The 25,883-nt window shown below is 43.1% G+C and overlaps 1 protein-coding gene across 1 annotated transcript in view; it reads right to left on the bottom strand.

Annotated features, from left to right (window-relative positions):
* cacna1ia (calcium voltage-gated channel subunit alpha1 Ia) overlaps window positions 1–25,883 on the bottom strand; it is a 191,140-nt gene that overhangs the window by 77,157 nt on the left and 88,100 nt on the right. Inside the window, exons 13-18 of the mRNA XM_022675771.2 lie at window positions 22,179–22,269; window positions 19,288–19,448; window positions 16,898–17,359; window positions 7,712–7,812; window positions 4,130–4,253; window positions 1,701–1,769 (exon numbers count right to left, since the gene is read on the bottom strand). Coding sequence (XP_022531492.2) covers window positions 1,701–1,769; window positions 4,130–4,253; window positions 7,712–7,812; window positions 16,898–17,359; window positions 19,288–19,448; window positions 22,179–22,269 — 1,008 coding nt within the window. The remainder of the gene's footprint in view (window positions 1–1,700; window positions 1,770–4,129; window positions 4,254–7,711; window positions 7,813–16,897; window positions 17,360–19,287; window positions 19,449–22,178; window positions 22,270–25,883) is intronic.

Genomic DNA, 25,883 nt, shown 5'->3' with positions numbered 1-25,883 from the left:
CGTGGTTTTATGTTTTTTAGATACAATCCGGGTTAGCACCCGAACATCCCTTTCAGACAGCTTCCTCTTACAGTGTCCACAGTTAATCCTGTTGGATGTGGTTGGTCCTTCTTGGTGGTATGCTGACATTACCCTGGATACCGTGGCTCTTGATGCATCACAAAGACTTGCTGTCTTGGTCACAGATGTGCCAGCAAGATGTGCACCAACAATTTGTCCTCTTTTGAACTCTGGTATGTCACCCATAATGTTGTGTGCATTGCAATATTTTGAGCAAAACTGTGCTCTTACCCTGCTAATTGAACCAACCTTCACACTCTGCTCTTACTGGTGCAATAATGTGCAATTAATGAAGATGGGCCACCAGGCTGCTCCAATTTAGCTGCAAATCACAGAGCCAGTTCAAGGATAAAGTTACGCCTTTCAGGAGAAACAGCCAATCAGCTTGCAGATTTTGCGGAGCACTGTGGGCTAGTAAGGAAGCCCACGCCCCAGCCAACCACCTCACTAGGGAGGGTTTTTGAGTTCTTTCACCGGGTTTCAGCGCTGATGTTAAAACATATCTGGATATACAGCAATTTTTCTAAAAGAAAGGTAACAGAGCAAACCATGTAAACTTTGAAGAGATGTTTCATTGTTACTTTTGTACTTGACTATTGTAAGTCGCTTTGGACAAAAGCGTCTGCCAAATGTAATGTAATGTAATGTAATGTTTCTGATAGCTGATTAAAAAGACAGATCAAGGTTTGAGAAAATAATACTAAATATGTTTAACTTGCCCTGATGTACCTAATCAGCCAATAACTGTTTAAATTTCTAATTAATACTGTGTTTTTATTCATTTAAGATTGCAGGATTACTGTAAGCTATAATTAATTAATTTATTATTATTTAGCTAACCAGTTAACTAGAAGCTGGATGTTGTGGCTAGCCAGAATTTAGTACTATACTTAGTTTAAATTAGTTTCTTAATTCTGGTCTCTGCCCTAAAATTGTATGTTTTCAACCGGATCCAACTGATCAGTTAATAAACTAATATAACTAACTGGGCTGAGCCCCGGATTTTTACATACCCAGGCAATGCCCCTGAAAATACACATCAAAAACCAGAAGCACAGCACTAATCAGGCATCCATCCACTCCTTCCTCATCTAGCCTCCTGTCACTTTCTCCTAAACACAGGCGCTTGAGAGTATGTTTTTGAATTTGTATGAATTTGAATGGTGTTTTCTGTACATTTATCTGAGAGGTTCTAAGATTTATCTACAATATAATGCCACCGTATTCTGTGGTGTAAAGTCTGTGAGTGAGCTCCTGGACAAGTACCTCCAATCTAATCTAATGCGTTTATATGAGCTGATTATCTGCGATTGAGCTTTCCAAGACTGTGACCCGGAGATAACCGCCGTTCATAATATCGCCAAATGTTTGAAGCGGAGTTTTGATGGCTCATGAGAGAGAAACAAATATGATTCCCAAGCAGTGCCAATGAGTCTAACGCTTGCAGTGCTGACACGGAACGGGCAATAACAACATCGATTTTATGACTGAAAGCCCGGCTGCACGGTAAAAAGCTACAGGGACCGTGCCAAGGCTGTTTACACTGAAGGACTGTACTTTTTATGACAGTGTTAAAATCAACAGCTTCGTCGGCGTGACGCGTGCTGAGAGTGTGTGAAAATCATAAACATCACATTTACCTTTAGTGTCATCTCACCCACAAAGATGGCAGTGAAGATGTAATTAGAGATGGTGAGGAAAAGCCTCTCCTACACAAACAGAGAGAAAAAGAGAGAGAGAGAGAGAGAGAGAGAGAAAGACATTCACTATTCACTTCTTTAGAATCATTTATCATTTATACACATACAGTGGTGTGAAAAAGTGACCCCCTCTACAGATTTCCTTTGTTCTTTCTTTTTTTTCTTATACTGATATTTTTACGATTATCAAAAAAACTTTAATATCAGACAAAGATGAACCAGAGTAAATATAAAAAGCACTTTAAATTATAATTTTATTTATTAAATGAAAAATATATATATGTCCAATCCAATCTAGCCCTGTGTAAACAAAAAGTGTTTTCACCCTCTAAACCTAATAAATGGATTGTTCCACCCTTGGTAGCAACAATTGCAATCAAGCCATCCTACCGATATCTGGCATTTTACAGAGTCTTTCACATCTCTGTGAAGGAACTTTGTTTCATTCTTTTTTGCAGAATTGATTTAATTCAGACATTATACATTAGAGAGTTTTTCAGCATTAACAGCCTGTTTAAAATCATCCACAGCATGTCATTTAAGCCAGACTTTGACTAAGCCACTCCAAAGACTTTGTGTGTTTTGGGTCATTGTCCTGCTGCAGAATCAAGTACACCTGAGCTTGAGGTCATGAACAGATGGCCAGATATTTTCCTTCAGGATTGTCTGGAAAACTGCAGAATTCCTGCTTCCATCTATTACAGCAAGTTATCCAGCAGCCCCAGACCATCACACTGTTTTACGTTTATTATGATGTTCTTTTTCTGAATGTATGTGTTTTTTTTGTTTAACGCCATATATAATGGGACACACACTTTCCAAAATTTTCACTTTTGTCACGTCAGTCCAAAGAATATTTACCCACAGTTCTGGAGATCATCAAAATGTTTGTTGGTAAATGTGAGACGGTCTGTTGTGTTCTCTTGGTCAGTGACCATTTTCACCCAGTCTCTTTCTTATTATTGAATCATTAACACTGACCTTAACTGAGGCGAGTGAGATCTGCAGTTCTTTAACTGTTGTTCTGGGTTCTTTTGTGACCTCCTGGATGAGTTGTCCATGCCCTTTTGGAATAATTTCGGTTTGCCACTGCAACATATGTATAGGCAGTGCCAGCACTAGCCATTTGGGTGCCCTAAGGACAAAGGCTTTGTGGTGCCCTCCACAGAATAATTCAGTACGTCCAATTTTTAATTTCTGGGCATTTTTTTTAAGTTTGACCTTCCATTACTTCAAAACTCTACAGTAATTTTACTTGATACAACAAAATAAGCAACTAGAAGCGCAAGCAGCTTCTCCCCACTCAAACTTTCACACAGATTAATTTTTTTCTCAAGCTAACATGTTACTATTGTATTGCTTATATCTATTAACATGCTTTACATATATATTTTTTATTTTAAATATGTTTTCATTCTGATTATTATTATTATTATTATTATTATTATTATTATTATTATTATTATGAAGATTTTTCACTAGCCCAATTGTTTGGTGATAACATAAAACGAAATCAATATATTTAAATCAAATATAACCAGAATTAAAAGATAAAAATAAAAAAAAACAATGTAAAAAACATAAAAATGTCAAATTAAAATGTTAAGGATAAAACTACACTACGGATAAATTAATTCAAACGACAAATAATAATATGTTAATCATATTCTATTGATATTCTATTATAAGTGATGAAATAAACAGAGAATTAAAATAAATGGAAGAATGATATGAAAAGCTTAAGCAATTAAAACGCTTAAAATGTCTAGAAACAAGAGAATATTAATGGTTGACAAGCTCTAATGTAATTTAAACATTATAAATTCACTACATTCTCATAAATTGCTTTTTATTTCACTTTTTATTTTGCATTCCATCCAGAAATGAAAGAACAAGCAGATCTGTCCACTTTCTATAAAGCAGTGAACGCAGACAGTTGGTGAACTGGATGAGACTGGTTCACAACCCAACAGTATCCAGCCAGGAGCTGCTCTGTGGTCAGAAACTGACCATTCACGAAGGGCTAGAGGATGGATAACACGTCGAGTGCCTCAGCAGATGGGCCACAGTCTGTAACTGTGCTCCAGCACAGTGGAGCAGCCAAATGTTTCTGCAGTAGCTTCAGGATGTGTTTAAAAAATGGAAATGTGTGCTTTTCTAGTTTGGCGTAAATACTATCCCTGCATATTTATGAATGTTTGCTTTAAGCAGGAGGAAGAGGAAGAGAAAGAGGATCAGGAATAACCAATAAGACTGCTGGTAATCTTGTTGATGGAGCACACTGTACACTGTACACACTGCTCAGCTACTGTCTCGCTGAATCCCGGTGTAGATGTGTGAAGTCGTCTAAAGCAGTACTTTACACTTACCAAGCTGCCCTGGATGATTTTGGGTCTTTCCAGAGCCACAGTGATGCAGTTTGAGAAGATGAAGGCAAGCACTACATAATCAAACAGCTTATGAGCGATGATAGACTGACACAACAGTCTGAACCTGGGAAAGAGAGAGAAAGAGAGAGAGAAACAAGAAAAACATGATTAAAGTCAGGCTAAATTATATATATATATATATTTTTTAATCATTTTAATTCATCATATCATCTCACTATACAAACACTGCCTTTGGAAACTATGTCACCGCACACTAGTGGGTAGACCTGTCAAAGTAACTATATTGATCAAGAAATAAAATATTATTGTCATTTTATAACCGCTATTGATATACTACTACATTTTAGACAATTTTAATATCATTTAAAAGTTACTTTCAGTATTTCAGTTCAAAATATGAAACTTAAATATTATATAGATGTATTACACACAGATTGATCTGTGTTTGTCTTGTGTTTTTTCCTCTTTGGGTTCTATGTGCATTTGCCCTCTGTTTTCCTGTCCTGTGCTCCCAGTCATGTGCTTTTTTTCGGCCTAGCCATTAGTGTTGTCACCTTGTGTCTTGTTTGTAACCCCGCCCCCTCATTTACCGGTCCCAGGTGTTCCTCACCCTCCTCTTGTATTTAAGCCCCTCTGTTTCAGTGTTTACAGCCAATGAAAACCCAAAAATTAGTGTCTCAGGAAATTAGAATATTATTTAAGACCAATTGGTACTTTTGGCAGTGTGGGCAGTGTGCCAAGTCCTGCTGGAAAATGAAATCTGCATCTGTATAAAAGTTGTCAGTAGAGGGAAGAAACATGAAGTGCTGTAAGATTTTGTGGGAAAACAAAACTGCACTGACTTTAGACTTGATAATAAAACACAGTGGATCAACACCAGCAGATGACATGTCTCTCCAAACCATCACTGATTGGTGGAAACAACTTCACACTAGACCTCGAGCAGTTTAGACTGTGTGTCTCTCCACTCTTCCTCCAGACTCTGATCCCTTCATTTACAAATGAAATGTAAAATTTACTGATGATCAGTGATGGTTTCGAGGAGAGACATGTCATAAACAATAGTTGCTGCATTTTCTTCATGCTATGAAGCTCTAGCTCATCCCAAATCACCTCAAATCAACATCTCAGTTGATCAGGTCAAACATTTTTTTTTTATGTTTACTTCGTACTTTCATATGTGTCCCTTAATTGTTTTCATGTGTTTCATATTAATCTACAATGTAGAAAAGACATTAAATGAACAAATTAAGAAAAAAACATTAAATGAGAAGGTGTGTCCAAACTTTTAACTGGTACTCTGAACTATCACTTGAAGCTAAACTAATGTAATGTAAGTTTGATCTTAAAGGGTAACTAAACTCCCTGATTTTTGCTGACTCAAATTTGAAAAATGCTACAAAATGTGAGAAGTAGTTCTGGAGGAGCATTGGGTGATGTATGGGTTTAGAGGTGGGGCAGCCCAGGGAAAGCTAATCGGGCTTAGCTGCAGGAGCAGCAGTGTGCATTTGATAGGTGGGGTTATATTATTGATTGATTTATTGATTTGCATATTGTGATGTGTCTGCGTACCAAAGTACTCGAGCACATTGTCTCTGCCAATAGCACAGCTGAACCAGAGAAGGAGCTGCAGAGGCAGAAATGACTGCAATAAAAGCTTTTTTTAAAGGTTAGAAATCAGGTATGATCAGGTTTCATTACTTTAAAAGAACACATTTCAGCTATTAATGAAAATATATGTATATATATGGTTTAGGGTTTATAAGCTCTTTAAATGTGAGAGCCAATAAACTGTATATTCAAGGTATTTCCTCATTTATTGGCCCAAAATTCTTGTATAAGAAACAGCAGGCTGACACACAGAGGGAGGGAATCGCTGGCTACTATCTCACTGACGCCGATCAATATCCTAATCAAACCGCTCTCTGAAGAACTGGCACACCATCACGGCTATCGATCTGCTGTGTGTGTGTGTGTGTGTGTGTGTTACTTTACCTGCAGAACAGTCTGGGCTCTAAAAGGAGGCTATCTGGTGTATCAGAGTGGTGCTGAATACCTTAACTTAGCCAAGACAGTCTGTCTGGATCCTGTAAGGCTATATCGAGTGTATGTATATAAATAGCTTCCTATACTGTTAGTCAGTTCAATACTCAGAGAACCCGATACACGAGAGAAAGATCCTGTATCAGGGAGGTTTTAAGTAGGCAACAGTATACAGTTTCTCTGATGTTGCTATTTATAGGTTTATGTTTGAGTAAAATGAACATTATTGTTTTATTCTTTAAACTACAAACAACATTTCACCCAAATTCCAAATAAAAATTGTCATTTAGGGCAAATAATGCAAAGAAAACAAGTTCATATTCATAATCAAAGTTTTAAGAGTTCAGAGATCAATATTTTGTGGAATAACCCTGATTATTAATTATTCACAGTTGTCATGCATCTTGGCATCATGTTCTCCTCCCTCCACCAGTCTTACACACTGCTTTTGGATAACTTTATGCTGCTTTACTCCTGGTGCAAAAATTCAAGCAGTTCAGTTTGGTGGTTTGATGGCTTGTGATCATCCACCTTCCTCTTGATTGTTATATTCCAGAGGTTTTCTATTTGGTAAAATCATAGAAACTTATCATTTATTTTTTATTTATTTGGTCTCTTATTTTTTTTCCCAGAGCTGTATCAGTGTCAACATGCTTGCTTTAGGCTTGTCAGTAATATGTCAGTAGCAATATCCAGCTTTCCAGCAGTGGTCCTCCAGCATCCTTTAGACCCACATGAACCCCCATTAACTTAGTCTTTTTCTCTGTCTTTAAGTAAGAGCTACACCCAACCACAACACTGAAGATAAACTGCACTTCACACTTAGAGCAGTACATGATGATAATGGCCACACTTTTGGCAGTGTGGGCAGTTTGCCAAATCTTGCTGGAAAATGAAATCCACATCTCCATAAAAGTTGTCAGTAGCAGAGGGAAGCAGCATGAAGTGCTGTAAGATTTTGTGGGAAAACAAAAAAAAACTGCACTGAATTTAGACTTGATAATAAAACACAGTGGATCAACACCAGCAGATGACATGTCTCTCCTCTAAACCATCACTGATTGGTGGAAACTTCACACTAGAACTCAAGCAGTTTGGACTGTGTGTCTCTCCACTCTTCCTCCAGACTCTGCTCCCTTGATTTACAAATGAAATGTAAAATGTACTGATGATCAGTGATGGTTTGGAGAGACATGTCTGTCATCTGCTGGTGTTGATCCACTGTGTTTTATTATCAAGTCTAAAGTCAGTGCAGTTTTGTTTTCCCACAGAATCTTACAGCACTTCATGCTTCCCTCTGCTACTGACAACTTTTATAGAGATGCAGATTTTATTTTCCAGCAGGACTTAGCACACTGCCCACACTGCCAAAAGTACCAATTGGTCTTATATAATAATCAAATATTCTGAGCTTGAAAATTAATATAATGGGTGTAGAAACAAGAATGCTATGCTTAATTGGAATATGTTCGTACATTAATACTGATGTAGTTGTAAGAAAAGGGGGTTTATACTGACTTGTTCTGAGGGGAGAAGAGGAAGACGGACCAGTCCTCCCGCGTCTCGCACCAGTCCGGCCGGTACACCTCCATCATCTTCTGGATCCGAAAGCACAAACTCTATACGGAAGAAAAGACTGAATATTAGTTTTCATTACTTTCTATAACAGTGCTGTAACATCTGTAATAATACCAGTCTCTACACCTTTCAACATATCATCAATATATCTTCACACTTCCCACATCTTTATTACAAGTATTGGTCTTTATGGAACCAAAGGTTGGAACCAAATGGTGGTCATTGAAGTGATTGGAAAAGTGATTGAAAAGCTCATGTCTCTTCACTTTGCCGGAAACTACAGCGACAATTGGAATGCACTAGGGCTGCACAATGTCATTTTTCAATGTCACATGCCATTGCAACGAGTACATGAGCAATAGTCACATTGCAGGAAGTGAATTTAAGTGTCAAATAATTTGAAATATGTCATGCTACAATTTTTTTTTTTTGCTGCTTATACAAAAAAAAAATAAAATTGCACCTTTTTAAATTTTACCAAAAAATATCTATATGTTACTTGGGAGTCGGAGGGGTGTGAAGGAGGAGGACGTAAGTGCAAAGATAATATTTATTTTAAACAAACAAGATAAATCAAAACAAACAAAACACGGGTAACGCAAAACAACAAGGCTTGGATAATATAAACTGAGAAACACTGACTAAGAAACTAAGACGAGGATACAAGAAACACAGACTAAGAAACTAAGACTAGGCTACAATCGGACTGCAGGGATACAAAGATACAGCATACAAAATACAAAATACAAAAGACTCGACACTGAACATTCTAACAGAGGGGCTTAAATACAAGAGGAGAGTGAGAAACACCTGGGCTAGGAAGACGAGGGGGCGGGGTTACAAACAGGACACAGGTGAGAACACTGATGCTACAGGGCAGGGCTGGGGCGGAGCTAGGGTGGAGACAAATACTAACAACAACAATAGCACATGGCTGTGAACACTGACAGGAAAACAGAGGGGCAGGAGCACAAGAGACAAAATAAGGGAGAAACAGAAGACAGACATGGGCTAAGGTGTAACATTACCCCCCCTCAACGGCGCCACTACCAGAGGCGCCGAGAGAGAGGGAACAGGGACTGGACAAAAGACTGGACAGGGGGCAGAGACTGAACAAACGACCTAACAGGAGACGGAGACTGGACAGGGAACGGAGACTGGGACTTGACAGGGGGCTCAGACTGAACAAACGACCTAACAGGGGACTGAGACTGGACAGGGGACAGAACAGGAGACGGAGACTGGACAGGGAACGGAGACTGGGACTGGACAGGGGGCTCAGACTGAACAAACGACTGGACTGGGGACTGAGACTGGACAGGGGACAAGGACTTGACAAAAGACTGTACAGGGGGCTTAGACGGGACAGAGGGTTGGACACTAGACAGGAATGGAGACTGGACAGGGGGTTGAACAAAACTGGACCGGGGAACTGGAACAAATACCTGGACAGGGACAGACACAAACACAGTGACAGGGACGGGAACAGGAAAACCACCGGGGACAGGAATGGGAACAAACACAGACACCGGGACCAGGACAGGGAGAGACACGGGAACAAACATTGGTGGGTGCCCAGGACTGGCGAAAGTCTGTACGGAAGTCCAAGGAGCCAGCCTGGGCACAGTTCTGGGGGCAAAGACAGGGGGCCTTGGGGCAGGCCTGGGGGTATACAAAGTTCTGGGAGTGGGCACAGGGTCAGAGGCGGCCGGAGCCGCGGGCACAGGGTCAGAGGCGGCCGGAGCCGCGGGCACAGGGTCAGAGGCGGCCGGAGCCGCGGGCACAGGGTCAGAGGCGGCCGGAGCCGCGGGCACAGGGTCAGAGGCGGCCGGAGCCGCGGGCACAGGGTCAGAGGCGGCCGGAGCCGCGGGCACAGGGTCAGAGGCGGCCGGAGCCGCGGGCACAGGGTCTGGAGCAGTGGGTACCACGTGGGCGGCAGGCACTGCTGGTGCTGGAGCAGCGGGAGCTGCTGGAGCTGGAGCTGTGGCAGCAGGTGCTGGAGCTGGAGCTGTGGCAGCAGGTGCTGGAGCTGGAGCTGTGGCAGCAGGTGCTGGAGCTGGAGCTGTGGCAGCAGGTGCTGGAGCTGGAGCTGTGGCAGCAGGTGCTGGAGCTGGAGCTGTGGCAGCAGGTGCTGGAGCTGGAGCTGTGGCAGCAGGTGCTGGAGCTGTGGCAGCAGGTGCTGGAGCTGGAGCTGTGGCAGCAGGTGCTGGAGCTGGAGCTGTGGCAGCAGGTGCTGGAGCTGTGGCAGCAGGTGCTGGAGCTGTGGCAGCAGGTGCTGGAGCTGTGGCAGCAGGTGCTGGAGCTGTGGCAGCAGGTGCTGGAGCTGTGGCAGCAGGTGCTGGAGCTGTGGCAGCAGGTGCTGGAGCTGGAGCTGTGGCAGCAGGTGCTGGAGCTGTGGCAGCAGGTGCTGGAGCTGTGGCAGCAGGTGCTGGAGCTGTGGCAGCAGGTGCTGGAGCTGTGGCAGCAGGTGCTGGAGCTGTGGCAGCAGGTGCTGGAGCTGTGGCAGCAGGTGCTGGAGCTGGAGCTGTGGCAGCAGGTGCTGGAGCTGTGGCAGCAGGTGCTGGAGCTGTGGCAGCAGGTGCTGGAGCTGTGGCAGCAGGTGCTGGAGCTGGAGCTGTGGCAGCAGGTGCTGGTGGTGCTTGGGCTGGAGCTGAGGCTGGAGCAGCGGGTGCTGCTGGTGCTTGAGCAGGCGCGGCGGGTGCAGCTTGAGCAGGCGCGGCGGGTGCAGCTTGAGCAGGCGCGGCGGGTGCAGCTTGAGCAGGCGCGGCGGGTGCAGCTTGAGCAGGCGCGGCGGGTGCAGCTTGAGCAGGCGCGGCGGGTGCAGCTTGAGCAGGCGCGGCGGGTGCAGCTTGAGCAGGCGCGGCGGGTGCAGCTTGAGCAGGCGCGGCGGGTGCAGCTTGAGCAGGCGCGGCGGGTGCAGCTTGAGCAGGCGCGGCGGGTCTAGGAGCTCGTGACCTGGGAGTAGGCACAGGAGCAGAGGCTGGACCCCCAGGCACAAGAACTGGGGTAACAGCAGGCACAGAGTCAGAGGCGGCCGGGGCCGCGGGAACTGGGTCAGAGGCGGCCGGGGCCGCGGGAACTGGGTCAGAGACGGCCGGGGTCGCGGGAACTGGGTCAGAGGCGGCCGGGGCCGCGGGAACTGGGTCAGAGGCGGCCGGGGCCGCGGGCACAGAGTCAAAGGCGGCCGGAGCCGCAGGCAGCGCTGATTCAGAGGCGGCGGGAGCCGCGGGCAGCGCTGATCCAGAGGCGGTGGGTCCTGCTGGCGAAGAAGCCGCTTCAGCGGGAGCTGAGAGTGCGGCTGCCGCCAAGATCCGGACAGGAGCCGCAGACTCAGCAGTGGGCGTGGCTGAAAACACCGGACCAGAGCTTGCTTCCGGAGCAGGAGTCGAAAACCCGGAATCCAGCCGGGCTGTACAGCTGGGATCCGGCCGAGCTTGAGAGCTGGGAGTCGGCCGAGCTTGAGAGCTGGGAGGCGGCCGGGCTTGAGAGCTGGAAGGCGGCCGGGCTTGAGAGCTGGAAGGCGGCCGGGCTTGAGAGCTGGAAGGCGGCCGGGCTTGGGAGCTGCAGGAGCTGAGGCTGAGGCCGGAGGTGCTGGAAGTCGGCCGGGCTGGAGAGTGCGGTGGAGCTAACATGCTAGTTAGCTTAGCTGGAGCTGGGCCGACACTCTCCACCCCACGGAGAGGCGCCGGGAGCGGTTCATCCCCCCGAATTAGCTCCGCGAGGAACCGGAGATACGCCAGGTCCGCCTTCCTCGTGGCATTCCTCTTCGCTACGTCCATATTTAGTTCGAGTCTTATGTTACTTGGGAGTCGGAGGGGTGTGAAGGAGGAGGACGTAAGTGCAAAGATAATATTTATTTTAAACAAACAAGATAAATCAAAACAAACAAAACACGGGTAACGCAAAACAACAAGGCTTGGATAATATAAACTGAGAAACACTGACTAAGAAACTAAGACGAGGATACAAGAAACACAGACTAAGAAACTAAGACTAGGCTACAATCGGACTGCAGGGATACAAAGATACAGCATACAAAATACAAAATACAAAAGACTCGACACTGAACATTCTAACAGAGGGGCTTAAATACAAGAGGAGAGTGAGAAACACCTGGGCTAGGAAGACGAGGGGGCGGGGTTACAAACAGGACACAGGTGAGAACACTGATGCTACAGGGCAGGGCTGGGGCGGAGCTAGGGTGGAGACAAATACTAACAACAACAATAGCACATGGCTGTGAACACTGACAGGAAAACAGAGGGGCAGGAGCACAAGAGACAAAATAAGGGAGAAACAGAAGACAGACATGGGCTAAGGTGTAACACTATATCTGCATTAGTAAATTATTATTTATATTATTAAATGTTTAGCAGACCAAGTTCTCTCTCTATGATCCGAGGATCACTGATTTGAATGGTATATCATGCTGCTTGCCATCAGCATCTGGAGTCTGAGAAACCACAATTGGTCATGCACTGTAAAAAATAAAACATTGGCTAAACCTAAAAAAAAATATTTTCCATTGACTCAATATAAAAAAAAAATATTTGATTCAACCTGATTATTTTTACTCCGTCTTTATTTATGTAATATAAATAGTCAATTTGGTTTAATGCAAAAACTTGACCTCAATGCAACTAATTTTACAGATTAAAGCAACTGATTATTTTATATTGGTTCTCTGAACTCATTTTATTGAGTTGTACTGGCCCGTAAGTTCACTCAACTTAATATTATTAGTTCACCTGACTAAAACACAGAATCACTTTTTAGAGTGTGCTCTATAAGGGTGGGTAGATGGTGCTCTCTTCCCACTTCACTCCAGTACAGTGTAATGTAATGCTGTGTAATGCACAGGCATCTGTTGGCTAATGTATCAGAGCTGGGGATCTGGCGCTTTCCTCAGAGCTTGCTCGCTAACCAGTGATGCTACATTAGCGGCAATTGGAAAAGTTGGAATTCTGAATCTGGGAGTCTGAATTTACATGTATCAGAGGAGGTATGCACTTGCTGGTCTTTACCCTTTACCCTTGAAGTTGGGGACATTATTAGTGATTGGGAAAGTTTATATGCACAGGGATTGGATTGACTGGATAAATAAATAGCAATTATTAATTATTAATTATCTTGTGACATTTCCTGTATTTTAATACTACAAAACTATGGCATTGTCAGTTTTTCCCAATACCATGCAGACATAAATCCTTAAGTTTGCTACTGTATGCTATTCCCCCGCTATCCTTTGACCTGTACTTCAGTCTTCAGTACATCTTGTGCATTTGGGAAGATGCGGATTTTGCATGTCCTGTAAACAAAGACCCGGTTAATTCTGTAGTAATTAAAAGAGGCGGAAATGCTGGTGCACGCACTTGAGTACCAGGATATTTATGAAACAATGCCATCGTATCACTCTTCTCCCGCTAGAGATGGCATAATGTTGTTCTTAATTGCTTACAAAACAAGCGAGTGGCAGGAAATTAAAATGTGCCATCTGTTAGCGCCTCTGCTCGCTGCTGCTATTAATTGGGCTAGCTTCATTGTTTGGTTTGATTGTTCATTGTGAATAAATTGGTGGCGGTTGCGGAGCATCTCTCAGGAGAAGAAGCGAAGGCCTTGCTCAGATGTTTCAGTGTTTAGTGAATCCACCCCTTTACCTTTTTCTGTCTGATCTATGTCTTTTATTCTTTCGAGAAGACTCACTTTCAGTTGTTTGGCAGAAGCCCAGATAACCCATGCCCATGTGGATCATGTATTTCTGGGCGTTTTCACATCTGTAGTTTGTTTCTTTGGTCCGAATCAGTTGGTGAATTTGTTTACTTGGAGCGTTTTTTCCTTTGTTTGGTCTGGTTTCACACAGGCATAAACCTAAACACACCAAAATGCTGACCAATAAACCAAGTGAGCAGGCTGTGTCCTCTGATTGGTCAGAGCTGTCTGGCGTAGGAGTTAATATAAATATACAAAAAAAGTAAATATAGCATTGCAGCGTGTGTATCTGTGCTTTAACACTAAACGCTTTCAAACACAGTGTTTGAAAGTGCAGCGCAGATGTACACATAGTAAATAGAGATAGTCATGTGGCTGTGAGCAGTGAACGCAGCACAGACTGAGCGTGCATTGACACAGCGTTTGTTCATAGCTGTGGTAATCAGCGTTATCTGGCTAATATATCAGATTAAACTGCGCCTTACAAGCAGTTTAGCTCGGATCAAGACCGGATTACGTTCTCACCATACGGTAAGCGAACCCTGTAAACTTGTAGATCATATATGATCATGAATAACTGCTTGGCCTCTGTGTTGTTTTAGTCTGTAAGAACATTAGAAGCATCAGTAACTCTCTATTGGCTGTGCTCTCAATACTGTTCACTCTATAGCTTTAATTTATGTGAATGAATAATTTTGAGAATTAACATTTGTTCAACTCCAATTTTAACAGTATTAAAATTAACTTAAAAAAGTGAGTTTTGAAAACTTTATTCATTTGAGGCAACTCGGTTCTGATACATCATCTCACAGATACCTTGTGCTGATCGACATCACCCTAGGAGTGATTTGAGTAGACTTAACTTATTAGGGTTTAAATGATAAATGATAAAGGAGCCATCTCTGCTCTTCAGGACTGTTTTGAGCACACTGACTGGGACATGTTCAGAGAAGCTGCTACCTTTGATGACTCCATCAACCTGGAGGAGTACACAGACTCAGTGACTGGCTACATCAGCAAGTGCATTGAGGATGTTACTGTCTCCAAAACCATCACAACCCGCCCCAACCAGAAGCCGTGGATGACTGCAGAGGTGCGTGTGCTGCTGAGATCCCGAGACAAGGCCTTTAAGTCAGGGGACAGGGCTGGCCTTCCGAACAGCTAGAGCCAAGCTCTCCCGGGGGATCAGAGAGGCAAAGCGCACCTACGCAAAGAAAATCCACGCCCACTTCCAGGACACTACTGACACTCGGCGCATGTGGCAGGGCATCCAGACCATCACCAACTACAAGTCACCCCCCCCCCCCCTGCTTGTAACAGTGATGCCTCCCTTCCAGATGCACTGAACTCCTTCTACGCAAGGTTCGAAGCACAGAACTACACGACAGCATGGAAGACTACACCTCCTCCAAACGACCAGGTACTGTGCCTGTCCTCAGCTGATGTGCGGAAAACTCTACTTAGAGTCAACCCACGGAAAGCCCCAGGACCAGACAGCATACCTGGCAGAGTGCTCAGAGGATGTGCAGAACAACTCACGGATGTTCTCACGGACATTTTCAACATCTCTCTGAGTACTGCAATCGTGCCGACGTGCTTCAAGACGACCACCATCGTCCCTGTGCCGAAGAAGTCTCAAGTGTCCTGCCTTAATGACTACCGTCCCATTGCACTTACTCCCATCATCATGAAGTGCTTTGAGAAGCTGGTCATGAGGCACATCAAAAACCATTTCCCGTCCTCACTGGACCCTCTGCAGTTTGCGTATCGTCCAAACAGATCAACAGACGATGCCATCTCTACTGCGCTCCACCTGGCTCTCACCCACTTGGACAACAAAGACTGCTATGTTCGAATGCTGTTCATCGACTTCAGTTCAGCATTCAACACCATCATCCCTCAGCATCTGATCGGAAAACTGAGCTTGCTGGGCCTGAACTCCTCCCTCTGCAACTGGGTTTTAGACTTCCTGACTGATAGACCTCAATCAGTCAGGATTGGAAACAACACCTCCAGCACCACCATACTGAGCACTGGCGCCCCCCAGGGCTGTGTGCTCAGCCCACTGCTGTTCACTCTGCTGACTCATGACTGTACTGCAAAGTACAGCTCAAACCACATCATCAAGTTCGCTGATGACACAACTGTAGTTGGCCTCATCAGCAAGAACGACGAGTCAGCATACAGAGAGGAGGTGCAGTGGCTGACGGACTGGTGCAGAACCAACAACCTATCTCTTAACGTGGATAAAATCAAGGAGATGGTTGTTGACTTCAGGAGAGCTCCAGGTGTCCACCACCCGCTGAACATCAACGGCTCTGCTGTGGAAATTGTGGATAACACCAAGTTCCTCGGTGTTCACATTGCAGAGAACCTCACCTGGTCCCTCAACACCAGCTCCATAACCAAGAAAGCCCAGCAGCGCCTCTACTTCCTGCGGAGACTGAGGAAAGCACATCTCCCACCCCCCATCCTCACCATGTTCTACAGAGGGACTGTAGAAAGCATCCTGAGCACCTGCATTACCGTCTGGTTTGGGAATTGCAACACCTCAGACCGCAAGACCGTACAGCGGATAGTGCGGACAGCTGAGAAAATCATCGGAGTCTCTCTTCCCTCCATCGCCGAGATCTACACCACACGCTGCATCCGCAAAGCCACCAGCATTGTGGACGACCCCACCCATCCCTCACACGGACTCTTCGGTCTGATGCCGTCCGGCAGAAGATACAGGAGCATCCGAGCCTCCACTACTAGACTCTGCAACAGCTTCATCCACCAGGCAGTCAGACTTCTCAACGCACAGAGACAGAACTGAACCCCCACCCCACCCACCACTCACCCAACACACGCACACAAAACTAAACTGTACACCCCCCCCCCCCCCCCCCTTTACACTCACAAGAACTGAACTTCACCCACGCACACACCCAGTCAGCACACAGAGGCTGACATGACTTTATTTGCTGCACTCTTAAAAACTATAAACTCTACCTCAGTAACTGCTGTGATTATATATGTTCTATATGTTACAGTATGTCACACATCTCTGCACCTTATCCCCATTATACACTTATTATACCGTATCGGTACTGCACTGTCCTGTCTTTAAATTGTCTCGTCCTTTGCATTTATTGTATTTATTGTTATTTAGTGTTATAATTTTATAATTTTATGTTGCACTGTCGTCACTCCTGCACTTTGTGTTGTCTATTGCTTGTTGTTCTATGTTGCACCATGGTTCCGGAGGAACGTAATTTCATCACACTGTGTACCTGTACTCAGATGTAATGACAATAAAAGCCTCTTGACTCTTGACTTGATTATGTGCACTATTCACACTCATTTAAAAAAATAAATTAAGTTAACATTGTTTGAGTTATTAAACTTAAAGGAAGGGTTTCCAATAAAGCTCACATAATCGATTTCATCCTCCAGGTCCTCTCTGTCCTTGCGGGTGTTGACCTGTGGGTAGACTTCGCTCAGGATGTGCTGCTGGACTGACGGCGTCTTCCCGTTGCAGTCCTGATGCTCCCCGGCGTTCCCCAGGGCCCCTGAGAAGCTCTTCTTGCGCTGGCGAGGGTGCAGGGGGGGCCCTGGTACTGGCAGCAGCTCGGGCAGCTCCAGCGAGAGGGCCCGGCGGTCCCTTCTGGGGACGAAGTGTCTGGATAGAAGTGCTGGAGGCAGGTGAGCAGGAGGAGGAGCTAACAGTGACTCCTGCTCGTGGGAGTGCGGTCCACGGACCCTGAGGCTGCCTCCTCCCCCCACGGCCAGGCTCCTGGAGGGCCGGGCTAGACTGTTCCAGCTGGACCTGCGGCTCCACGGGCCCTGAGGGGCTGGACGACCCCAGTTGTAGTAGAGGGACCCTCGACCTGGACACTGAGACGGCACAGACATAGAAGACAATGATTAAAAAATAGTCCATCAGAAAAGCATTCTGATTTGCTAGACATGATTTGTGATGGAAATTCTGCTATTTAAGGGTTAACTCAACTATAGTGCCTTGCAAAAGTATTCGTCCCACTTGTTAATTCTTCACAAAAAATTACAATTTCATATCTTTGTGTTTAAAGCCTGAAATGTGGCAAAAGTTGGAAAAGTTCAAGGGGGCCGAATACTTTTGCAAGGCACTGTTAGTTAAGTCAAACGTTCTACTGTCTCCTAACTCTAGCAGGCAGTTAGACAGTTGTGCCACTGTTTATTTATTTTTTTATATATTAATAAATAAAGTAAACTGCTCACAGTAAATGTAAATATATACAGTAGTATGACAGTATTAGTATTTTTTGGCCCTTCATGATTTTTTTTTTGGTATGTTTCTCACTCTTAAATGTTTTATATAATCAAATAATGTCAAATTAGACGAAGACAACACAGGTAAACACAAAATGTAGTTTTTAAATGAAGGTTTTTTTTTTATATTAAGGGAGGAAAAAAAGTTTATATCTAAATAGCCTTGTTTAAAAAAAGTGTTTTCCCCAAATTAAAACATAACTTAACTGTGGTTTATCACACCTGAGTTCATTTTCTGTAGACCTAAGAGTTAAAAATACTTTGTGGACTGACAAGACAAAATTTTATCTTTTTGGAAGGTGTCTATCCCATTATTTCTGGCATAAACGTAACACAGCAATTGAGAAAAAGAACATCATACCTAAAGTAAAACATGGTGGTGGTAGTATGATGGTCTGGAGCTGTTTTTTTTTTTTTTTTTTGCTTCAGGGCTTGAAAGACTTGCTGTGATAAATGAAACCATAAATGGAATTCTGCTGTCTTACAAAAAGTTCTGAAGTAGAATAAACTTATCTTGTGCAACAGAGCTAATTTCCTTTTCCTTTTTATGTGGCAGTCCTGATGAGAGCCAGTTCTATCATAACGTTATTGATGGTCTTTGCTTTTTCTGCATTCGAGGATTCTTTCTTAAAAAGTTCTTTTCTTAAAGTCATTTTTTTCTTTATTGCTTGAGTAGTTCTTGTCATAATCTGGATTAGAACATTATTCAAAAAGAGATATTCACTGTATACCTATAACTCTACCTCTTCACAACTTTACTCAAATAATGCTCTCAAACACATTTCATGGCATAGCTGTAAACAGAAAATGAAGCCAAGATGTGCAAAAGCTGTCATCTAAGCAAGCGGTGCTTTTTTTTAAAGAATCTAAAACATAACACATTTTCTGTTTTTTTTTTTTTTTTAACACTATTTTTTTTTATATCTAAATAATCCCATAATGCTTTTCTTTATAGTTTTTGAATAGGATGAATTCAGTAATAATCAAAAATGTCTCCAAAGTTTTGCCTGGTACTGTATTTTTTTTTAGCTTCCTAGTTCACACAGTTACTCTTATATAAACCCCATTTAATTCAATTGTTTTATAATAACATTAATAATTCAATAACTACTGAATTATTTTCTCCGCTGTGAATAATGTAGTTATGTGGGTGAGAGGCTGGTGTGTGGACCCACGTCGCCGTGGAGAGGTTAAAAAGCTTCCCAAGCTAAACATCACGCTTTATTAATTATTACACTTTTAAAACATAATAAGTTGCTCTCAGCTTTTTGAGAGCACTCTCAACAACCTTCTGCACAAATGCTAATTCCGTGCATGCTTGATGGCTAGTTATAGCTTTCTAAGTGCTATGTAAGTGTCCTATTAATGGTGCGCTAAATGCTAATACATGCAGGGCTGATGGCTAATTATTGGGTTCTTTTGTGCTGGTTTAAGCAATTTGCGCCACTGCTGCGAGATACCCTCCTGGTTCTTGGAGAGGGCGGCCATTTGTTCCAGTGTGTATCAGCACTCACCAGCGCTCTCTGCTCCAGATTAGCCCTCCCCAAGGAGCTAACGCTGCTCTTGCGCGAGCCCAGAGCGAAGGTTAGCCTTTCGGCAGGGTAGACACCCAGGGCGTTGGGCGCGATAGCCAGATCCAGATGTCCGTTGGGGGTGAGGGTGCAGATTTTGGGATCTGGGTAAAAAAAAAAGGAAGAATGGCCAAGTTATAATTTATAGTTTATGATTAGTTAGCATTAGTTCATGCATTCACTTTCAATAACAGCCTAACATTGTAGGTAATTCTTTATCAGGTTTAACAAAAAATAACAAGAAAGCAGCAGTCTAAAGTACTGCCAGTATGATCGGGAGATCGATGGTTCGAATCCCGGTCATGCAGCTTGCCATCAGCTACCGGAGGGAATCCTGAGAGAGCAAAATTGGCCTTGCTCTCTCTGGGTGGGTACAGTAGATGGCGTTCTTTCCTCTCATCACTCTTAGGGTGATGTCGATCAGCTGCATCAGGCTGCATCTGTGAGCTGATGTATCAGAACCGAGGCAATGCGTTTTCCTCTGAGTGCACTGTGATGCTACTCGGCAATGCTGCATCAGCAGCAGTTCGAAAAACAGCCGATGGCTGACTTCACATGTGAAACTGGTTAAATTTGATATAAAAAAGAATTGTAGCTTTGAATTATTGGTGTTAATCGATAAAATGCTGGTATTTCCCAGCAAATACAAGATATAGGATCATATCTTACACTCTGCACAAGATGTGTTGCGATGCTCATTACTATCTTACACCCTGCCAACAGTATATTTTTTACATCTTGCACCTGCATCGTTTAAATAGCAATAGAGTTTACAAATATATCTACACTGATAGGTGTGGTGGTTTTAAAATATGATATGTTCAGGTAAATTTCTGGTGTATTGCTATCTTGGCATCGAAAAACACAGGTGCACCACTGACTGAATACAACTTAGACACAACTTAGTCACCAGTCAGACTTTCCCTGCTATCTTGGTGACGCAGTGGCTTTTTACGCCACTGCTTGTTACACTCACATATGAGGACCCACCCCAGCAGTGTGCAAACCCAACTTTTTAATACCAATACAGAATAAAATACTGTAACATTTCTGTTTCTGTAAATGAACTGGTCACACACCTTCAGAGCATGAATGAGTAGGCCAGATTCCTCTGCCGAGAAGCGCAGAAGCACTGCGCTGTTAAAATACCAATCTGCTAAAGCCAGAGCGCACCTGGCTTTAAAAGGGAATGGCAAGTGACACACTGATTGGTGTATTTTATGTTACATATATGTTATGTTCATACCTTTAGTGTGGTTTGAACCGCACAAGGTGTACTTTTCCCGTCATTATGATAGCAAAGAGACACTGACACGCCCTAAATCAAGGACAGCTCGAATGTATATCACTAAAATAGAGCCCAAAAATCTTATTTCAAGCTTAAATACAATTGCTAATACATCACCAGGCTTTGGAAATCTTGAAGAGCAAATGAATCACATTACCAACTAATGTGATTAATTTGCTTTTCAAGATTCATCACGTATGATAAAGCGTTAACATTGACAGCACTACTATTTAAATAGAAAATGTAATAAAAACTATACTGTTTTAGAGACCAGTTCAACGACCTCAAGTCCCCCCAAAAAAGGTCAAAGACTCTAATATTTGGTTGGACCGTCTTTAGCTTGGATTGCAGCACACATTCACTGTGGCATTGATTCAATAAGCTTCTGCAATATCACAAGATTTATTTATATCCAAGATCTTTGGTGCATTGATGATGGTAGAGTCTGACCACTGCACAAAGCAGCTCTTCTCCATCCAGCACATCCCAAAGATTCTCAATGAGGTTAAGATCTGGACTCTGTGGTGTTTTCACACAATCTATGTATGAAAATGATGATCTCATGCTCCCTGATCCCTGCACTCTTTCACAATTTCATGAGCTCCATGAATCCTGACATTGTCTTATCTTGGAATATGGCCGTGCCATCAGGGAAGAGGGGAAGAAAAAAATAAAAATCCATTGATGGATTTTAACCTGGTCTATATTCAGTAAATTCTGGTAGTCAGTTGATTCACCTCATTCTTTCAGCACATACTGTTGCTGAACCTAAACCTGCAGAACAACTGCAGCATCATTAACCAACCAAACCCACATTATTTGCGTACTTAAATCCATGTGAAGACCTTTTTTTATTTAGGCCAGGCCTTTTTTTTATTTTTTGACTCTATGATCCCACCAAAGAAAAGAGATGCTTTCTTTTTCTACAGTAAAAAGAGCCAGACCCAGACTGTGAAACCCAACCAGGGAGGAGGAGGGTTTCAGTTTATGAAGTGGAAGCAGAAAACCAGGTGCTTTCTTGCCAAGCTTGTTAAAATTTCATGCTTTTCTGGAAAGGCCAAACCCTCCTCCGGTGCCAGGCTACAATGGCGGAGCTTGTAAGTTTGTATTCCGTCAGCTGGGAGTTAGAAAGGAGGACTGTGAAGGCATGCATCATTTAGTGTGTCATCTCTCACTGTGCCAGGCTGACTTCTGTGACTGTCCCGTCTTTAAAGCCGTGCCAGCGCCGGTTACGCGTGACTCAGAGAAGCCTAAACTTTGTACATGCCCTTCAGCAGCTAATCGCAGACTGATGCCATTCAGACGCATGTATAATTCATTCAGGGAAGTAAAAAAAAGGGGGGAGATTAGAACAGCTCGCTGCACAGAGCGCTAGCGCTAACGCTAACGCTAGGCTAAAGTTTCTGTTCTAACAGATGGAGGGGCTTCCTGCTTAGGATGCAGCTAAGCTCAGGGACGGTCGCAGCATGTGTCTGAGACCAGCCGTTATCAGAGAACACGCTCGGAGCGAGGAGAGCAAATCTCGCGCCGGTCTGCTGCTCCGCACCTGACAGCTGGAGAGGATCCTTCTCTTTCTCCGTCTCCTCAAAGTTGCAGGAGGACCTGTCGTCATCCGAGTAGGAGCGGTTAGCATCTCCCTGTTCCAGAGACAAAGAGAGGGAAGAGAGAGTCAGAGGAGATGGAGAGAAATCCTACAGAATGTTCAGGTTCTGGTTCCTTAATGATCCATTTACCTCAGATAACCTCATTCTTACATATTATGTGTAGGAAGGACTGTGAAGGACAGTAGTGTAGTGTCACCTCTATAAGTCTCTATAAACACACTCATAAAACATTATAATGCATTTATAAGGCATTATAAACATGGCTATACATATTTATAAAAATGTATAACCCATTATAGCAATGTTTATTATGCGGCATGCACTGTGATTATAATGCATTGATAGCTGCGTTTATAACATGTTATACATCAATACCAAGAAACTCAGTCCCAGCTTGCAGACTGTATTGTGACTAAAACAGCTTCCAACTACGTATATTTTAACCACTCATAAAGTATTCTTGTCTTGAATATTGTATTAATTATAGTCGGTTATAATGTGTTATAACAGGTCTTTGTGCGCTTTAAGTAAAGTGACAGACTTTCATTTCAGGACTAGATTATTAATGATAGAGATATACTATTTTAACATATATATTATAAGCACAGCTTATAATGTATTATGATCACAAGTCATAATGCTTAAAAAAACATGGCTATAATGGGTTATGCATTTTTATAAACATGTATAGCCACGTTTATAATGCCTTATGAATGCATTATAATATGTTATGAATGTGGTTATAGCGTCTAATAAAGATGACATTCATAGAAAGTGTTACCATCATTTTCTCCATAAACATTATCTTCACCTTATTTTTACTTTACTTAATCCTTTATTCATGCCATAATACACAAAATCAGACTTTAATCCCTGTTGTCATTTTTACAATTTACCACTTTTTTCACCAGTCAAACATTTGAACACCTTCTAATTCAATGTTTTGTATTTGTGCATATTTAATGTATTAAAGGCATGGAAACGATTAAGGAATTAAGGAAAAAAGTGTTAGTCCTCTACATTAATCCCCTGATATAAACCTGATGAACTGAGATTAAGGTGATTTGAGGTGATTTAATTGGGATGAGCTGGAGCTTCACAGCATGAAGAAAAGAAAAGCAGCAACTATTATTCAGCACCTCCAGAAACTCTTTCTTTCAAGACGCTGAGAAAACTATTCCAGGTGACTCTCCCTCATTAAGACATAAGATACACTATTAATAAATGTATATTTTCTGGTTTATTTTTTTACATAAGGCACACCGGATTAAAAGGTGTAATATGCAACACTAGTAAGGAACAAGGGTGTCGCCATGTTTTTCTTCTAATTCAGCAGGTCTTGCCGCTGGGTGGTGGTGGTGGTGGGGTAACTAAATAAAGTAAAGCTAAGCTAAGTAAACAAAGCTGTAATTGTTTAAAAATACATTCTCTTTTAAAGTTAAACAAGTGCTGGATGTTATTCTACACAGATTTCTCTCCTGAAAACTGTTTATTTGGGTGAGTAAAGCACTTCAAGTTTATTTACAGTAAGCTTAGGTTTCCTGATTTCCATATTTGCTCTAGGATTTTTTTCAGCAGTGGTGGCAGGCCAACTCTCCTCTCAACTTCCAATTTGGGTCAGTATACTGGCAGGGAGATTCAAAAAACACAAAATTCAACATTTAATAAATCCTAAAATTGATTAATTTAACATACAAAATTTTTGTTTCGAGAAAAAGAAAACATAAAAAAACATCTCTCCACTTGTCAAGATAGTTGCAGAAGGGAAACGCGGAGGTAATTGTAATCATACAACTCGAGAAAGAAACAAACAGGCAGCTAACTGACATTAAAAACATACATACAACTAACTGAACATAAAAATAAACTAAAAGAGACTAGTACAGGGGTGTCCAAACTACGGCCTGCGGGCCATTTGTGGCCCGTTTCCTTTTTTGGAGCGGCCCGCGAGGTATTTTAGAAATTTAGAAAAGTTGGCCCGCTGTTAAGCAGGTTTTTATAATGTGAGATTTAAAGTTTGAACGCTAGGTGTCAGAAACGGGCCAAAGAGTCTAAAAGCGGTGAGAGTGAAGTTGTAGCGCAGACAAAATGGGCCAGAGAGTCTAAAAGCGGAGAGAGTGCGCAGTTGTAGCGCAGAAAAAAGGACCAAAGAGTCTAAAAGCGGAGAGAGTGCGCAGTTGTAGCGCAGAAAAAAGGACCAAAGAGTCTAAAAGCGGAGAGAGTGTTCAGTTGTAGCGCAGAAAAAGGGCAAAAAAGTCTAAAAGTTGCCGTAATTAAGGAGTTTAATATCAAGAGACATCATGAAATTAAACATCAATTTGAAAAATCTTAGTTTACACAACACTGTCAAAGATAAAATAAGCCAAGTAAAATGGTGTGTAAATGAAAGTTTTTAGGAAAATGTATTATTTAAAGTGGAATATCTCATTTTTTGTTTTACTACAGAGTCTGTGGCCCGTGACTTCAAATATATTTCTCCTTCTGGCCCCCAACAAAAAAAGTTTGGACACCCCTGGACTAGGAACAAACAAGGAGCAGCCAGACAGACATATAACACACACAAAAACGGACAACCACGCTAGAAACAAAGAAACAGGAAACACCTGGTACAGGTAACGAGGGGGTGTGGTTACAAAGACTTCTAGGAAGCAGCGTGGTTACAAGGACTACTAGGAGGCACATGGATAGGAAAACATAGAGACAGAACGAGAAAGACAAGGACGAGAACGTGACACCTGTTAACTGTTAAACATGGGGGTGGGTTCATCATTCGCTTGGTTTATATTCGTTTGTTGCACGGACAGTGGTATTCCCATTAACAGACAGTAAGAAACCAGATCTGCCCTGCTGCCACTGCAGGTCTATACTAAAATATTCCAGTTAAATGTGTGTCTCTGTGACACTCAGCACAGCACAGCACTGCCAGAGTCCCTGGCATACATTCAGGAAAATCCACTAAACAGCCATGAGCGATCTTTAATGGGCGTGTCACTTTTTTCGTGACCTTCCCATGGAGATTAGTCTCGCCTTTGGCCCAGTTCCCCACTCTCCGCGTCTCGGATACAGACCACAACCTGGAAGCCCAGTTTCCTGCTTCCTCCAGGGAGATAACCTACTACTGCAGTCTGCCTACCTGCGCGTGTTTCCCAATTTAGAGGCCTGTGTGTGCAGAAAAAAAAATAATAATAAAAAAATCCTGCTATCAGACGCCTCCCGAGAGCTCGCGGGAAAAAAAGAGCTCGGCAAGTACAAGGAAGGGATGAAAGAAAATGACCCTGTATTAACCTTCCCGCCTCGACGCGCCACAATAAAAGGGATCAAATAGATGGCAATTGCTGTGAGTGAATTCCATTGCCTCTATAAAGTTTTCTGCAGGGAAGTGTGCGGATAGTATCTGTTGAAATGAGAAAACAGGGACACTCGTATTCTATCTTAAAGTGGTGTTATTCGCTACTCTAGCGCACTCAAGACAGTGATACCTATGGGCTCTGAGATTGCTGGGATCGCTGGTTTGAATCCTGTTTATGTAGCTTGCCATCAGCTACCGAAACCATGGGGGAGCACAATTGTCCTTGCTCTCTCTTTCGGTGAGTAGATGGCACTCCCTCTCCCCATTAAACCTAGGGTGATGTCGATCAGCACAAGGC

Source organism: Astyanax mexicanus, chromosome 19 (assembly GCF_023375975.1).
Source record: "Astyanax mexicanus isolate ESR-SI-001 chromosome 19, AstMex3_surface, whole genome shotgun sequence".
Classification (NCBI taxonomy): Eukaryota; Metazoa; Chordata; class Actinopteri; order Characiformes; family Acestrorhamphidae; genus Astyanax; species Astyanax mexicanus.
Note: the sequence above shows the minus strand (reverse complement) of the source record. Positions and strands in the feature narration are given on the sequence as shown.